Source organism: Antechinus flavipes, chromosome 1 (genome assembly GCF_016432865.1).
Source record: "Antechinus flavipes isolate AdamAnt ecotype Samford, QLD, Australia chromosome 1, AdamAnt_v2, whole genome shotgun sequence".
NCBI classification, from domain to species: Eukaryota; Metazoa; Chordata; class Mammalia; order Dasyuromorphia; family Dasyuridae; genus Antechinus; species Antechinus flavipes.
Genome location: NC_067398.1, coordinates 706,938,316 through 706,955,525, shown reverse-complemented (window position 1 = coordinate 706,955,525; position 17,210 = coordinate 706,938,316). Strand labels below are relative to the sequence as shown.

The 17,210-nt window shown below is 51.0% G+C and overlaps 2 protein-coding genes across 3 annotated transcripts in view; one reads left to right on the top strand and one right to left on the bottom strand.

The window, feature by feature from the left end:
* The first annotated feature begins 3,398 nt into the window (after positions 1 to 3,398).
* On the top strand, positions 3,399 to 6,254 carry C1H12orf43 (chromosome 1 C12orf43 homolog). 2 transcript variants are annotated; one of them, XM_051972956.1, is made up of 6 exons: positions 3,399 to 3,553; positions 4,450 to 4,495; positions 4,605 to 4,703; positions 5,338 to 5,411; positions 5,501 to 5,594; positions 5,844 to 6,254. In XM_051972956.1, exons 1-6 carry the CDS (start codon positions 3,424 to 3,426, stop codon positions 6,160 to 6,162), a joined length of 762 nt encoding a protein of 253 aa, XP_051828916.1. In that variant the 5' UTR covers positions 3,399 to 3,423; the 3' UTR covers positions 6,163 to 6,254. The 2 variants fall into 2 exon arrangements, with proteins under 2 accessions (XP_051828916.1, XP_051828917.1); XM_051972957.1 differs by having other exon boundaries at positions 3,400 to 3,553; positions 5,847 to 6,254.
* A 1,578-nt stretch (positions 6,255 to 7,832) lies between these two features.
* The window catches only part of HNF1A (HNF1 homeobox A), a 32,826-nt gene continuing 23,448 nt past the window's right edge, over positions 7,833 to 17,210 (bottom strand). The window contains exons 4-10 of the mRNA XM_051972955.1: positions 15,457 to 15,692; positions 15,176 to 15,339; positions 13,043 to 13,244; positions 10,811 to 11,002; positions 10,348 to 10,469; positions 10,157 to 10,250; positions 7,833 to 9,083 (exon numbers count right to left, since the gene is read on the bottom strand). Of these exons, the coding sequence (XP_051828915.1) occupies positions 8,956 to 9,083; positions 10,157 to 10,250; positions 10,348 to 10,469; positions 10,811 to 11,002; positions 13,043 to 13,244; positions 15,176 to 15,339; positions 15,457 to 15,692 (1,138 nt within the window). The 3' untranslated portion in view covers positions 7,833 to 8,955. The remainder of the gene's footprint in view (positions 9,084 to 10,156; positions 10,251 to 10,347; positions 10,470 to 10,810; positions 11,003 to 13,042; positions 13,245 to 15,175; positions 15,340 to 15,456; positions 15,693 to 17,210) is intronic.

The following is a 17,210-nucleotide window of genomic DNA, read 5'->3' as shown; positions in this document are numbered from 1 at the left end:
GTCTCTTCCCTTCTCTGAGCCCAGTATCTGTTTACCTACCTTGCAAGAATCACATGGCATATTATATTGAAAAGTATTTGTCAGTGGTGATAAGCCCTTCAAAGAGGAAGATAAAGTGTCCCACTTGGGGGTGGGAGAGAATTTGCACAAGCTTCTCAGATAAAGGCCTCATTTCTCAAATATATAAGAAATTAAACCAAATTTACAAAAAATAAAATAAAATAAAAGCCATTTCCCAATTGACAAATGGTCAAAGGAGATGAATGGGGAGTTTTCAGAAGAAGAAATCGAAGCTAGTTAAGGTCATATTAAAAAATGTTCTAAATCATTATTGATTAGAGAAATGCAAATTAAAACAACTCTGAGATACTACCTCACACCTATCAGGTTGGCTAACATGACAGAAAAGGAAAATGACAAATGCTAGGAAAAAATATAGACAATCAGGCACACTTATGCATTGTTGATGGAGTTTGAATTTCTCTAACCTTTCTGGAAAACGCTTTGCAACACTCAAAGGGCTATAAATTGGCACATACTATTTGATGCAGCAATAGCAATTTTTTTTAATTATAACTTTTTATTTACAAGTTATATGCATGGGTAATTTTACAGCATTGACAATTGCCAAACCTTTTGTTCCAACTTTTCCCCTCCTTCTCCCCACTCCCTCCCTTAGATAGCAGGATGACCAGTAGATGTTAAATATATTAAAGTATAAATTAAATACGAAATAAGTATACATGTCTACACAGTTATTTTGCTGTACAAAAAGAATCCGACTCTGAAATATTATACAATTAGCCTGTGAAGGAAATGTTTTAAAATATAGGTAGGCAAAAATATAGGGATTGGGAATTCAACGTAATGGTTCTTAGTCATCTCCCAGAGTTCTTTCACTGGGCATAGCTGGTTCAGTTCATTACTGCTCCCTTGGAAGTGATTTGGTTCATCTCATTGTTGAAGAGGGCCACCTCCATCAGAATTGATCATCATATAGTCTTCTTGTTGCCGTGTACAATGATTTCCTGGTCCTGCTCATTTCACTCAGCATGAGTTTGTATAAGTCTCTCCAGGCCTTTCTGAAATCATCCTGCTGGTCATTTCTTACCGAACAATAATATATCATAATATTCATATACCATAATTTATTCAGCCATTCTCCAGTGGATGGGCATCCACTCAGTTTCCAGTTTCTGGCCACTACAAACAGGGCTGCCACAAACATTTTGGCATGTACAGGTCCCTTTCCCTTCTTTAGTATTTCTTTGGGATATAAGCTCAGTAGTAACACTGCTGGATCAAAGGGGATGCACAGTTTGATAACTTTTTGAGCATAGTTCCAAATCAGCAATAGCAATATTAAAGATTGTATCCCAAAGAGATCAAGGAAACGAGAAAAGAACCTTTTTGTACAAAAAAAAATTTATAATGGTTCTTTTTGTGGTGACAAAGAATTGGAAATTGAGGGAAGTCCATCCATTGGAAAATGAGCAAGTTGTGGTATATGATTATATGGACTATTATTACGATATATGAAATGATGGACAAGATGATTTCAGAAAAGCCTGGGGAAACTTATTTGAACTGATACTAAATGACTGATACTTTACTAAGTGAGCAAAACTAGGAAAACATTGTATACAGTAAAAAGCAATAATGTAACAATGACAGCTCTTCTGGGAAATACAATGAATTCTCTTGGATCATTGTATTTCCAAGAAGAGCTGTCATTCTTGTTGACAGGAATCGATAAGAAATGCCGTCTACCTCCAGAGACAGAAGTGATGGAGTCTAAATGCAGATCACACTTTTCCCCCTTCATGCTTCTTGCTTTTTTTTTCCCCCAACATGACTGATATGAAATGGAGCCACTAAGTGGCGCTATGGTACAAAGAGGGTTAAGTCAAGAAGATACGTTTTCCTGAGTTTAAATCCAGTCTAGGATACTCACTAGCTGGGTGATCCTGGGCAAGGCACTTAGAACCCTGTCTGCCTCAGTTTCTTCATCTGCAAAATGAGCCAGAGAAGGAAATGGCAAACCACTCCAGCATGTTTGATAAGAAACCGCTAAATGTAGGGGCAGCTAGGTGGTGCCGTGGATAGAGCATCACCCCTGAAGTCAGGGGTACCTGAGTTCAAATCTGATCTCAGACATTTACCATTTCCTGGCTATGTGACCCTGGGCGAGTCACTTAACCCCAACTGCTTTAGAGAAAAGAAAACCCCAAAGGGAGTCACAAAAAGAAGGAAAATCTTTAACAGGAACAACTTTTCTCAATTTGACCTGAAATCTGGCTTTGCAAATTTCCCTCTTCTGCCATCTAGGATCTAGCAGAACGAGGCTTTTCTCTAGAACAGCCTTCAGTTACTTGAAGGCTTATGTCCCAATCCCTTTGAGTCTTTTCTTCTCCAGGTTAAACTTCAACTGCACCCCATATACCTTGCTTGGGCTGATATTCTGGGACTTCTTTTTCTTTAAAACTGCCTTCAGTATTCACCACCAACTGAACTGGATAAATAAATGCCTATTGATTCCAGGATCAAATACAAAAGTTCTTCATTCCTGCTGCCCCCTCCCCCCTTTCCCAGTGCTTATTCCCCTTATTCCCACCTTATTCCCCTATGCTTATTTTTCCATCTAGTGAACCAGCTCTAGAGTCTGCAGCATCTGAGTTCAAATCCAGCTTCAGATACTTACTAGCTGTGTGATTGACCCCCCTCCTCCCCAAAAAGAAATCATTATGTTTTCAACTTATTTCTGCAAGCTCTTCAGAGGCACAGAGCCATGTCTTCCTCTTCTTTGCACCCTCCTCAAGGACCTACTCAAGGACACTGAAAATGAATGAATGAATCTTGCTTGTCTTTATAGTCTGCAGGAAATTGGACCCAAAGGGAAAGAGCAAGATTGGGGAAGGGTAAATTTTGACTTGATTTCAGGGGGGAAACGTCCTATCCTCGTCCAAGAAACTGGTAATATTGAGCCTAGGAAATAGAAGCTTTAGTGGGGACAGGATAACTGCTTTAAGTAGTTAGAGGTGGAGAAGAATAAACTGATTCTGCTTGGCCCCGGAGAACGGAACGAGGAGCTGGGGGTGCAAGAGACAGGAGATGCTAATGGAGACGAATCAGCCAACACTTGTGCTTGTTGGGAGCTCCCAAAGTGAGACGGGCTAACACCTGAGGAGGGGGCGGTCTCTCCCTCACTGAAGGTCTTTGAAAAGAGGCTGGACGAGCCCAAACCGGGGATGCTATGAAGGGGTCTCTGGTGCAAATCTTAGTTGGGCTCTGTGATGCTCCGCGGGTTCCGAGCCGGAGAACTACAATTCCCAAAATGCCCTGCGCGGTTCCCCGCTCACGTGTGGCTGCGGGAGAATATGAGGAAAAGGAAAAGTGACCCACAATGCATTGCAGCGGACCAAAATGGCTGCGCCCAGGGGTAGTGTGAGCGACAGCGAGAGCAGCGAGGACAGCGACGCCGAGGAGCTGCAGCGGTGCCGGGAGGCGGCCCTGCCGGCCTGGGGCTTGGGGCCGCGCCCGGAGCGGGGACAGGGTAGGGATCCCCGAGGACGGGCGGGAAGAGGAGAGAAGGAACCTGATGCGCCTGCGCAGGCCGATTGAGCCGCTGGGCGGGCGGGGGAGTGGGACCCTCCCCCCGGGGAAAGTGAAGCGGGCGCCACAAAGTGCGTGGGAGGGAGAGTCTGCTTTCCTTTTTTGACGGATAGAGAAACTGAGGCAGGGCCGTAGGACACGCCCTGCCCGCTAGGGAGGCCGGCCTTCTCTTTTGATAGATGGGGAAACTGAGGCAGGGGCCGTAAGATACACGAGAGCAGGGAAGCCTGGGATAAGGGCCCTGAGAAAGAAAGTGTCGAGGTTCGAGCTCGCGACTGCTCTGCTTGCAAGCTTAGAGCTGGATTTAGCGCCCATCTGCTCCCGCTCTTCCGCATAGTTAAGCGGCGTTTGTCCTCGCACCCGGGGCAGCTCTGTGTGCATCTGCCTGGCTCCAGTGCCCTTCGCTCCGGGAGGAGCCGGGCACAACCTCGCCCCCCCCCCCCTCCCGTGCACGCTCTCTGGGGCTGCAGAGTCGCATCTAGAACCCTGCCGGGGGTCCGCGCCCCGTCACCGAACCTAGCAGCGGGGCTTAAAGGGGCGCCCCGCACGTTTATCCTTTATGGGATTTCTGGCTGTTTAGGGGAGGATGTGGGGAAGGGAAGGAGAAAATCACTGAGGTTTTGCAGGGGGGAGTGTTGGAAACTGTCTCTGCACGTAGTCTGAAAATAAAAGGGGGGGGAGGGGGGCGCTGCGGGTCTGTCGGAGTTCAGGTGAAGTATTCTGGACCGTCAGCGCTTAGAACCTAGAATGTCGGGGCTGGAGGAGGGCGGGGGACTCGGGGCACAGTCTGGTCCTCTCGCCTCCTCCCAGCCGCCTCACTTCCCCTTCTTCCCGCAGAGCTCCCAGCTCCCGACCCTTTGCCTGCAGCCCGCCCGAGCCTCAGGTACTCCGGGTCTCTGGTGTGCGGAGGGTAGAACTAGTGGGGAGGGGAGGTCGGTGTGGGAGGGTCTCCCGAGCTCCTGGGTGAGGAGGCTCCTTTATGAACCTTGCAGACAGAAGGCGGACGAGCACGAGCAGGATGGGAACGAGCTGCAGACCACTCCAGAGTTCCGGCTTCACGTGGCGAAAAAGCTGGGAGCCTTTTTGGACAGGTAACGAGGTCGGGCAGAGCCCCGAGGGACGCTGGTCCCTGTCCCCCCAACCCTTGTCCCCGACATCCAGAAGCTGTCAGCAGATGTTTCCCAATGGAGGGTCGGGAGGCGGCCTCCCCTTCTGGGAGTGTATCCCTGGCCAACCTGGGTCCCAGCCTCCGGAGTGGTCTGGGCCAGGACTTGCTTGGGGGTGGACTCGCAGCTGCTTTGCCTCTGTTTGTAAGAGAGGAAATAGAGCGGTCCTGGTGCTGTTGCCATTTTCCCTTTTGGACCCACCATTAGTCGATAGGGCCCCTTGGCGGCAGATACTTGCCTGACTCCCAGCCTTAGAAAGCTCCCGGCCCCTGAGAAGGGCCTGGCCAAGGTCAGCGGCTCAGAGGAAGGACTGGCAGCCGCTTGTCCCGGCTCTGGGGCCAGCTGCAAGACCACCCCTGTCTCCTTATGCCCCCTGCGACCTCCTTGGGGCTGGCCCTGACCCAGCACTCAGCACACCCGCCCCTTGCTCTGTCTGATCCCCCTGAAGGCAGGCGCAGAGGGAGGGCCCCTGCTGACCACAAGCTCTGGGGCTGGCCTCTGACAGCCAGGCCTGGGCGGAAGGTTTCCAGCTCAGCCAGTGCCCTTCTCTCCCCTTTAGCTGCATCACCATTTCGGAATCCAGCCCCAGGCCCGTGCAGGCTCCCGTGCAGACGGACGCCGGGGAGGACGATGGTGAGTGCTCCATCCCCTTTCCCGAGCTCGGACCCTCTGGCCCGCCCCAGCCCTCCTCGAGCTTCACTCTGGTACGTTGCTCTTTGCAGGCTTCCGCCTCTTCTTCACATCTGTCCCGGGCAGCCCAAAGAAGGAGGCCGGTCCTCCCGCCGTGCGCAGAAAGCGGCCTCCGTCCAGTTCCAGGTGAGTGCCATCGCCCATGTGCCCCCCCTCAGAACCGGCAGCCCCCATTGCTGGGACGCTTGGGGCTTGGTGAAGTGCTTTCCCTGTAGGCCTCACGTGAGACCTGAGCAGGATGAGGGGGTCCTGGGTAAAGGCCCCCAGGCCGGGTGACCAGCCCAGACGAAGGGCCCGGCTTGGCCCCAGGGTGGGGGCCGGGGTCCAGGAGGGCCGACCTCTTCTCCAAGAATCCTGACTCCGACCCTCTGATAGCAGCGAGTCGGACAGCGGCGACGAGTGGAGGCGATGCCGGGAAGCGGCCGTGTCTGCTGGGGACATTCTGCGACAGGGAGCTCAGCCCACGCTGGCGTCCGCGGCAAAGGAACAAGGGCCAAAGCAGCCACGGGCCAGGCCGGACAAAGAAGCGGGTCCCAGAGTGACCGCAGAGGAGCATCCAGGCAGTGCGGTCCGGCACAACGGGGATCATGCAACGCTCCCCACAAAGAAAAAGAAAAAAAAGAAGAAAAACCGGAAGGAGAGCGAGCCCTGCCCCAGGCAGAAGGGCCACGTCCCCAGAGCGGCCACCGAGTGACTCTTGTCGAGCTGCCCCTGCTGCTCCTGCCCTGGGAGAGAAGGATGGGCCCTCCGAGGGACTTGGGAGCCGGGGACTCCTGGGAGGCCTGCCCTGCCTGCCCTCTGGCCTCCGGCCATCCTTCCCTTTCTGCCAGTGCCGCAGGCGTAGCCAAGCACCAGGAGGACGCCCCGGGCCGCCATCTGACCCTTGGGACTCCTCACAGCCTCAGCCACACGAGGTTGGCCTGGGACACTGGCACACCGACCCCAAAGCAGCCGCTTCTCTGGCCATTCTGGAGTGGGGGAGAAGTGGCTGGAGAGGCCTGGGACAGGAACCTCTGACATCACTAGGGAGGTTCCCCCTCCTCCCCACACTTCCCAGCCCTACAAGCCCCCGGGGACTTTTTATTTGTTTTCTGAAAAAAATATAGGAGTTTTCTAGAAGTGTTTAATTCTATAATTCTCTGTCAACCATAACTATGCAAGCAAAGAATCGGGGCACTTGGATCTTGGATCATCCAGCCCCAGCCCTCATGGCTTCTTGGCTCGCTCTGCTGAGTGATTCTCACTGGGCCCACTGACCCCTCAGGGGCTGTGTGTCTGCTCAGGTTTCCCCTGTATCCGTTTGTTCTCTCATCGCCCTCCATCTCCCCCATTCTTAAAAAAAAAAAAAGTATAAAGGGTCATTCCCATGATTTGGAACTTGTGGAACTACTGCACCCCTAGGGTGACACAAGAAATGCTCATAAAGCCTTAAACTGCCTTGAGAGAGGCATCAAGTGCAGACCTAGGGAGAGGCCGGCCCCCCGTCCTGTGTCCCGATCAGACAGCATCAAGGGCACCTCGTGGTGCATTGTAAGCCCCCAGAGACATTCGGAAGCCAGCAGTAAGGGCTGGGAGAGACAACATACCACAGGGACTGCTGGGCCAGAGAAAGAAAGGTCTGAGTTCAAATCCAGTCTCTGATACTTGCCAACTGTGCAACCCTGTGCCTGCCTCAGTTTCCTCAATTGTAAAACTAGAAAATAATAATACAAGTCTTGGGCTTCTGGAGCCCATGAAGCTATGATCCTGTAAGACTTGAGGGTCGGGATAACTGACTCGGAAGGATTATTGTGTGAAACAGGGCTCTCTGGGACCCTGTTTGCTGGGATTGGTCCATGACCTCATGGAGTCACCATCTTCCCCTGAGGCGGCTGGGGAGCACCCTGGTGCCTCAGACCCGTCCTAGCTGGGTGACGCTAGCCAAGTCACCTCACCTCCGCCTCCCAGATCATAATGTATGAGAAATAACTGTAGGAAAATATCTGTAAGGCGTCTGGCATAGTGCCATGGGAGCTTATAAAGGCTTGTGTCCTTCCCAGGTACCTGGGGTGCCAGAAATCAGGCTGTTTTCATTACTGAGAACTTCCCTGGGCTCCCTCTCAGCATGGCTCCCGCCCCAGAATCCCCTCCCAGCCTTGCCTCCTGTCCCACCCCAGAATCCCCTGCTTTCTGCCGCCCCCCCCCAGAATCCCCTCCCAGCCTTGCCTCCTGCCCCACCCCAGAATCCCCTGCCTTCTGCCGCCCCCCCCCAGAATCCCCTCCCAGCCTGCCTCCTGCTGCCGCCCCCCCCCCCCAGAATCCCCTCCCAGCCCTGCCTCCTGCCCCCACCTCCCAAGGCAGGCGGAAGGAACACAGCACTCCAGCTGAAAGTTAAATACATAGATTTATAGGCTCCTCTCCTCCCCTGCTTGGGAGCAAGCAGCAAGAGATTTGTGTCCTATTCGTTCCCTTCCTATCCCTGTTCGGGAGCCGTGGGTCCCCACAGGCACAGGCTGTATGTACTGTGAATGTGACCAGAGCCCAAGCAGCCTCGCCCCAAAGGCAGGCCTTGGTCCGCAGTGTGTCCCGAGGATGGACGGCCACTTCCCACTCGGGAGCAATGCTGGCTTCTGGGAGCAGAGGTTCAGCTTGGGGACTCCCTCCTCTTGCCTCGCAGCCCGGCTGGAACTGTCTCCCCACGTGGTCCGGTCTCCACCCCTGTCCCACGTCTCCCTCGATCACAATGTTGCCAGGGCCTGGGGCTCCTGGCAGGGGAGCCCAGGGGGAGTGGAGGGGGAAGCAGGGCTTGGAGCTGAGGTTAACACAGAAGTGCCTGATGGGCCTGGGCAGAGGAGCAAAAAGCCGTGGCTGGACGGAGATGGCAGAACTAAGGCTGCAAGGGAGCCATCCAGAAAGCGAGTGGCCAGACGTGGCTGGACGGCTGGGGAGCGTGGCTGGGCAGGGGCCTGCCCCCCGTGCCACCCTGTCTGCCTGCCGCTGGGGAGCCCAGGCCAAGCTCGCAGGCCCATGTGCGGCACGAGGCTAGTGGTGGCACCTGGATCCGGGACGGCCGCGTCCTGCCCTGCCCCTGGTCTGGCTCTGACACTGGCCAGGGGGACTGAGCTTGGGGAAACAGGTGGCCCAGAGACCCGCTGATGGGGATCCCAGGGTGGTGGGACCCAGGGGAAAGATCGGAGGCCCCGGTGGGTCCCAGCCACGTGGCCCAAGGAACAACCATCTTCAGCCCCTCCATGAAATGGAGTGGGACCAGATCCCCGAGGCTGCCTCCAGCTCTCACACCCTATGACCCTTCAAAGCTGGCAGGAAAGAGCTGGCGTCAAGGTCAGCAGGATCCCTTCTACCATTGGGCTTAAAGTTTTCCCAAAGGTCCTTGTCCCACGGGGCAGTGGGGGTCGGGAGAGTCCAAGGGGCTCCAACTTCTCTCAGCCCCTTCGCAAGCAACGCCCATCCCCAACAGAGCCCAGGCCTTGGGGGGTGGTCGCCATGGTTACTGAGAGGAAGACGCCATGTGTGTGGAGATGAAGGTCTCGATGACGCCGTGATTGGAGGACAGGAGCTGGCTGTGGCTGTTGGTGGGGTCCGAGCCCTGGTACAGCACCAAGCTGCTGGAGGACACTGCGGAGGCAAGCGCGGCCGGTGAGCTGCGGCTTCCCTGCGCCCCTGCCCGCTCCCCAGCCTGGACCTCCTGCCACCCACTATACAGAGGAAGAAACTGAGGCACAATGACACATCCTCCCCATAGCCTTAGGCTAAATATCTGAGACTGGATAACTCAGCTCTTCCTGATTCCAGCTCCGGCTCTATTTGAATCCGGGTCCTCTCAGAGCCATCCTTTGCCCAGTGGCCTATGAAGTAACTTCCGATATTTTGGAAGAGATAGCTGAAGTAGGCAGCCCAGTGGTGCAGTGGTTAGAGCACTGAAGTGGGAAACAGGAGGCCCTCAGTTCACCTAATACTTCTCAGCCTCAGTTTCTTCATCTGTAACATGGGATAATAACAGCACCTATTTCTCAAGGTTATTGCAAGGATTAAATAATAGCCAGAAGCTGCTTTGCAAGTCTTAAACCGCTTTGTAAATGATACCTGTTCTAGGAAATACTAGGACAATCTCCCAGGGCCTCAGTTTCCAGCTCTACATTATCAATGGGTTGAATGGGACGAGCTCTGGGGTCCCTTCCAGTTTTCAATCTGTGAGCCTCTGACCTGTCTTTGGAAGCTTCCTAATGGCCTGGCCTGGCCTCCAGGACTGCATCCTCCCCACACTCCGTATCTAGAGAAGATTGTTCTCTCCCCTGCTCCCCTACCCCTACCCAGCTGAGGTGGCTCATAGATAGAGGGCTAGACTTGGGGTCGGGAAGGCCTGAGTGTGAATCTCGCCTGAGACGCCGGCTGTAGTGACCCTACACAAATCCTGTGACTTCCCCCAGCCTCAGTTTCCTCATCTGTAAAAACAAGCCATTTGGACTCTGGCCTCCAAGGTCCTCCAGCGTCCTCCGGCTGGTAAGGAAGTCCGAGTCAGAATCTGAATCCACGTCCTCTGACTTTCTGCAGCCCCTCGCCGCCTCTTCCCTCCCAGCAAACGTCTGGCCCTTGGGCGGTCCCGCCAGAGGGGCCGGGGCGGGGAGATGGGCCTCCCTCACCAGCCGGGCTGGTGCTGAGGCGATGTCCCCGCTGCAGGCGCTAGATACCTGGGTCCTGGCTGGGGATGTGGATGGCGGAAGCCTGAGACACGGGCGTGTGTAGGCCGGACTCGCTGGGGGCCTCCGAGTCTGAGCTGAACACCTAAGGGAGAAGAGGCCGTTGAGGCGGGAGCCAGGGGCATCAGAACGTGGGCAGCGACCGGGGCGAGAGCTGTGGGCCGGCGTCCCCTCAGCCTTACCTGCTTGGTGGGCGTCAGGCTGGCAAGCGCGCTGAGGTTGGCGGTGTCCGTGATGAGCATGGTCTGGGGGAGGAGGCCCGTGTGTGTGTACTGAGTGACGTCGGGCTTGTGACTGTAGAGGGCTGTGGAGGAACGAGAGTTACAGAAAATACGGGGACCAGAGGCCCTGCTTTGCCTGAGGACGCCATATTTTTTCTGAGTGGATCCAAGCAATGGCCCAATGAGGTTTCTGCTTGCGGAGAGCTGGAGATGAAGCACCTCGACCTGGTCCTTTGTAATACTTCTAATTTTGTCCAACACTGAGACCAGAGTCCCACTCTTGAGCACAGGACTGACTCAAGTGGGAAAGGGCACCCTCTATCACTGAGACTCCCGGGGGTCGGTCAGGCGGGGACTTCACAGCCCTTCCCCACAGCCATCCCCGGAAGGGGAAGAGGAAAGGAGTCGGGGCCTGGGCCCTTACCATGAGGGCTCTGCAGCTGGGCCATGGTGGCCATGAAGGGGCTCTGGGCCATGTGACCCTGCACCTGCTGCATGAGCGGCTGTTGATAGGAGGGATGCAGTGACTGGGAGAACTGGACAGGCTGCAGGGTTGTCAAGCTGCTCCCCATGCTGTTGATGACGGGCACGCTCTGGGCTTGGCTGGAGGCTAAGCCTAGAACACGAGAGGGAGGAGAGAGAAGTAGAACCCACTTCTGTTCCCCTTCTGACTCCATATCTGGCAGAGTCAGATACATCCAAACACTCTAGAGTCCAGAACCCAAAGGGGCCCTGCAGGGTTTAGGGACCAGGGCTCATTTGTGATGATTTAGATAACAATCTAATAGCATCTGTAAAATTTGAATAACATAATTACTCCATTTTCTCCCCTTTCCAAATCATCCTTCATACAGCTGCCAAAATGTGTAAAGGGCTGAAACTCTTGAGTTGATACACTGGAGTCTGACAACTGAGCACTTGAGGCTAATTATCGATTGGCCAATACTCTATTAGCATTTGCTTGGAAAATGGCCCTTCCCACCATTCTGTGCTGGCTTGAGCTTTTGGTGTAGACAGAGAATTGTGGGAAGGGGGTGGAGTAAGACAAGCCAGAGTCACTTTTGGGCAGGAGAGAAAGAGAAAGGAGGTGTGGGGATTGCTGTGTCCGTTCCCTTCACTTCTACCCCTAAAGACCAAGAATAAAGACCAAGGACTTTTGCTTATCCTGACTCCGGCTGATTCTAAGGCATCCAGGGGACTAATGCGGTCTTCACAAAAATTGTCTTCATAAGCAACTGGGTCGTTCTGATGCTTAATGACCTTCAGGGGCTCCTGATTTCTCCTAAATAAACCATGTCCTAGCTTTCCCCAGAATGCTTTGCAAAGACTGAACACCTTGAAGGCAACCTCTCTTAGTCTCTGTCTGTTGAAATCCTAGAGTACTTGGAGAACATCTCAAAAACTAGCTGGCCCAACATGCACCTAAAGAAGAACATCATCTACATTATACCCAACAACTCCAGCCTTTCCTCAACGATGACATGGTGGCTTTTCAAATCCTGGAAGACAGTTCTCATATCTCCACCCCCTACTCAAGCCCTCTCTTCTAGAAGATTAAACTCTCCCAGATTCTCTAATTGGCTCTCATGTGATATGAAAAATCAAGGTCTTTTGACTCCTCATTTTTCCCCTAAACCATAGAGCCCACAACCAAGTCCTCCAAAGTAGCACCCAGAAGGAGGGGGACAAGGACATTTTGAATGCAGTTCAAGGTCTCATCGGTTTGGCTGGCCACCATATCACGTGTGGCAATCCTCTTCTTCCAAGTTCAACATTAAAAGCTCTCCCTTGAAGCCTGCTGGAAGTGGTCTCTCTTCCTGAAGCCCTTTATCTGGAGTTCTCATGGATAATCGCAGAATTTGTGTCAGAAGAGCCCCTGAAAGTCACTGAGTCCAACCCAGACCTGAGCAAGAATTCCCTTCTCAGTTTCTCCAACAAATCACCATCCAGCCTTTGCTCAGAGCTCTCCAAGAACTCCCTCATTTTACAGATGGGGAAATTGAGGCCCAGGGAGATCAAATGGCTGAGTCGGGATGCAACTCAGGTCCTCTGACCTCAAAATAAGTTCTGTCCCCTGGTCCACAGTAGTCCACCAAACCTGTTTTTTTGGGCTTTTACATTAGAACCTGTGTCCAGGAAAAGCCTTTTTTCAACTTTCCTTCCTCCCAAGTGTGAGAAACAAAAAGAGTTTGTATGATATAAAGGAAAAACACTGGCCTAAGAGTGGGAGTCCCAACCCTTCTATTAGCTTCCAGTGTGATCTGAGAAAAGTCACTTCTACTGTTTGGGCTTCCATTTCTTTATCTTTAAGATAAAAAGATAATCTCTAAGGCCCCTCCCAGCTCTGACATCCCCTGTTCTAAGGCCCCTCCCAGCTCTGACATCCCCTGTTCTAAGATCCCTCTCAGTTCCACATTTCCTGTTCTAAGGCCCCTCCCAGCTCTGACATCCCCTGTTCTAAGATCCCTCTCAGTTTGACATTTCCTGTTCTAAGTCCCCTTTCACTCCTGATATTCCCTGTTCTAAGACCCCTCCCAACTCTGACATCCCACATTTTAAAGGCCCCTCAAAGCTCTGATAGTCTACATATTAGTTAGTTGGACCTTTGGGGCTATGTCTTCACCCCTCCATTTCCCTCATTCTGACCCCAACTCACCAATGACCAAGGTAGAAGCTCCCGTGTTGGTGAAGGTGGGGCCCAAGGAAGAAGGCTCTCCTGCCCCAATGGCCATGACCCCAGGGAGGGAGGCCATGATCAAATTCTGGGGCTGCTGGTTGATCCCTGGGGGCGTTGGCTCTAAATTATGCAGAGCCGTCAGGGTGCTGACAGGGGGAAGGGTCCCCCCAGATGCTGAGACCTGCACAGGAGGAGAAAGAGCACCACAATCAATATGGAGAACCACCAAGATGGCGGTTGCAAGGAGGGTGCAACTCATAAAACCCAAGAAAGGCACACCCACCATCGTCTCCCCAGCACCTCTCTTTCCCTCACTTTACACCTCTTTCCTTTGGAACACTTCATGTGCCTACAATGGGGGTCTTCGCCCAGTCCAACCAACTCCAAGCCAGTTTCTAACCCTGCCCTGGGGCAACACCACCCTTTAAGAGAGTTTCCCTTGCAGGAAAGAAGGGTCCACTAGATTTGGAATCATGAGACTTCGCTTCAAACTCCAGGTCAATGAACTACCTATATGACCCTGGACAAACCTCTATTTCTGGACCTTAGTTTCCGCATGGGTAAAGAGTTAGATTTATGTGTTCTTTATTGTTCAGTCATGTCTGAATCATTGGTCCCATTTGGGATTTTCTTGGCAGAGATATTGAAGTGTTTTGCCATTTCCTTCTCCAGCTCATTTACAGATGAGGAAACTGAGGCAAAAAGGGTGAAATGACTTAGCCAGAGTCACATGGTTACTAAGTGTCCAAGGTCGGATTTGAACTCAAGATGAGTCTTATTGACTTTGTAGTATGGTTGTCCCCTAGTGGTGACCTAAGTTCTTTAGGATCCCTTCTCTCTCACAACCCTGTGAAACCTGACAAGATCCTGTTGCTGATACTCACTATTTTTATGATTGTGGCTAAGTTACTTCTGTTCTCTGTATTTCAATGTTCTTTTCTCTAAGACAGGAATAATCATCCTTTTTACTTCATCTCTCACAAGGTTATTGAGAAAAAGGTACTTTTAAAATTGGAAAGGACATTATTGGGAGACACAATAGACCTCACAGTTTGGGTTCAAGTGCCATGTCTGACATGTATTAGTTCTTTAAGAGCATGTGTTGTAGCCTAGATGCTGAATTTATGTTACCAGAGGGAAGCCCTCATCAGAATCTCCCTTTACTGATGCATTCACCAGTCTGTTAATCTGCTTTTCTAAAAGCTATTTTTATTATGCAAAAAAACTATATTTCTTTTTTATTTTTTCTTTTACTTTCTTCTTTTATTTTTCCTCAAAGCTATTTTTATTCCATAAAATTTTATTCTTCATTTTTTCTTTTATTTCATTCTTTTATTTTTTTAAAGTTATTTTTATTATACAAAAAATTTTATTTTTCTCATATAGTTTTTCTTACATAATTATTAATGCTTTGGTGACTGCCCCAGTGTAGAGCAGCTAAGGGGACAGCCCTCAGCCTCTCTGCTTCCTTCAGAGAGAAGGAACAGATTGCCAGACTTAGAAATAGCCCCAAGAACTGGAGTAGGTACATTCTGCAGTGTACAGATTTGAGTAAGCTCGTTGTGGGCTAACACCGCTTCATTTGTTATCTTTTTCCCTCTAGCACAGCTATGGTACAACCTAACAAATGCTTATTGATTCATTGAACGACTAAGTGAATGAATGATTATTGTTGTCTTTTAATAACTATCTACTGGGTCCGTAGGCCTTTAAGGCACTGCCTTGCACACATAGTGACTTGTACATAGTAGGCTCTTAAATGCTTGTTGAATTGAGGTGAACTAATGGTCTGCCAAGGAGGCTCCCCTGGATGGTCCCGGGCATTCCTATTAGAGTAGGAAAAGGTGTCTATGGGTGGCGCTTCCTCCATAAGAAGCATGATATAAAAGAAAGAATGAGATCCTGGCAGTCAGTACAGAGCTCAGTCTGACCTCTTCCTCCAGCTCCCCTCTCTGAGCCTCAGTTTCCTCATCTGTAAAAAGTTGATACCTACCTCAAAGTGGTGTCAGGTGCACCAAGCGGCCTTATTATTCCCGGAGCAGAGGAAGGGGGAGGGAGTGATCCTGGCTCCAGGGAAGCCAGAAGGAAGGCTCTGGGTGAGCTGGCACTCACCAGCTTGGCATCCGTGCTGAGCAGGCTGTGACTGGGCTCCAGTCCTGGGGGGGATATCTGGTGCAGGACGGTGGGGGTTGTTACCATGCTGCCCCCTCCGTGGCCGCTGCCCCCCGACGATTCTGCCTCGCTTGTCGGCTGTTGGCCATACCGTACACCTGTAGCTGAGTGGGAGGGGTGAAGATGACGCTCAGCCTAAGTCTTATCCATCCTTCCCAGACCCATGTCTACCTCCTCCACACAAATGTCCCTCCTCCACGTTACCATCAGCTAGCACTTACCATGGACTTTGCTGGGAGAGATGGAAGGGGGAGGGAGGCCCGGGGAGCCATGTGCTGAGAGTGAAGGGCCAGGGCCAGGCTGAGGCCCGCTAAACGTGTCCATGGCTAGCTTATGTCGGAAGGCCTCTTCTTTCCGCCGGTTGGCAAACCAGTTGTAGACACGCACCTCGGTGACCAGGTTAGAGCCCAAACCCTGGGCCTGTGATGGGGACACCCCTCTCTGGATACACTCGGCCCTGTGGGAGCATCACCCAGGCCCAGTGAGCTCCACAGTGGGAATTGTGGAGGGATGGAGGGGGGAGGAGAGGGACAACTCCCCATCAACCTGTCTTTAGCTTACCTAGACACCTCACAGCTGGACCCCCTTCCTATTCCTTTCTCACTCCTTTCACTTGAGGTTCTCAGATCCTCAGCTTGGGAAAGAACTAGAGGCTCCCTAGTCTAACCCTAATCTGATCAGGAAGCCTTGGGAAATGGGGAAGGAAAGCCTATTATTTCCAAAGGAAGACCGGGATCGCTCTTGTGGTTAGGAAGTTTTCCTCTCATAGTAAGAGGAAAATTACATTTTAATAAGTTCCTTCCAATCCTTCTGGTTCTGGTTCTGGGGCCAAACAGAGCACCTTCATCATCAGGACAGCTACGGTCTAGGATTATATGCCAGCAAACTCGTATGCAGGGACCTGAAAAGTGTTAGATAACTAATTGCAGAGGGGGAAGAGGAGACCCCATTCCTTCTCTAGAAGAGAAATGGGTGGGATGACAAATTGGCAATTCTCCCTGTTGGGAATTTGGGGATGGGATCGGGGAAGGAGGCAGGAAGAGATGGGAACAAAACCAAAGGGATCCCAAGATAAAAATTAATTTCCTCCAAAGCAATCCCAATAGACTTTGGACAGAAAATACCATCTACCCAGAAATAAGGAGACTAAATGTAAATCAACACATGTTATGTTCACTTTTTGTCCCACTTTTTCATCTCTCCCATGGTTTCCCCTTTTGCTCTGATTTTTATCTCATGTTATTAAATGTGTGTGTTTATTGTGTATTACATTCAATTAAATGTGTATTTAAAATGAATAAATTTACTAGAAAATAAAAAAGAAATTAGCTTCCCCTGGATTTGTACCTGGCATGTTTTTCTAGAAAGTGTGGGTAAGTCAAGAGGACCTGAGTTAAAATCTGGCCCCAGACACTTAATACTTCCTAGCTGTATGACTCTGGACAAGTCACTTGATCCCAATTGCTTCAATGAAGAAGAAGAAAAAGAAGGAGGAGGAGGAGGAGGAGGAGGAGAAAGAGGAAGAGAAAGAGGAGAAGGAAGAAGAGGAGGAGGAAAGAAGAAGAAGAAGAAAGAAAGAAAGAAAGAAAGAAAGAAAGAAAGAAAGAAAGAAAGAAAGAAAGAAAAGAAAAGAAAAAGAAAGAAAGAAAGAAGGAAGGAAGGAAGGAAGGAAGGAAGGAAGGAAGGAAGGAAGGAAGGAAGGAAGGAAGGAAGGAAGGAAGGAAGAAAAGGAAAGAAAAAAGAAAGAAGGAAGGAAGAAAAGGAAAGAAAGAAAGAAAGAAGGAAGAAAAGAAGGAAGAAAAAAGAAAGAAGAAAAGAAAAAGAAAGAGGAAGAAAGAAAGAGAAAGAAAGAAAGAAAGAAAAAAGAAAGAAAGAAAGAAAGAAGAAGAAGAAAGAAAAAAGAAGGAAAGAAGAAAAGAAAAAAGAAAGAAGAAAAGAAAAAAGAAAGAAGGAAGAAGGAAAGAAAAAAGAAAGA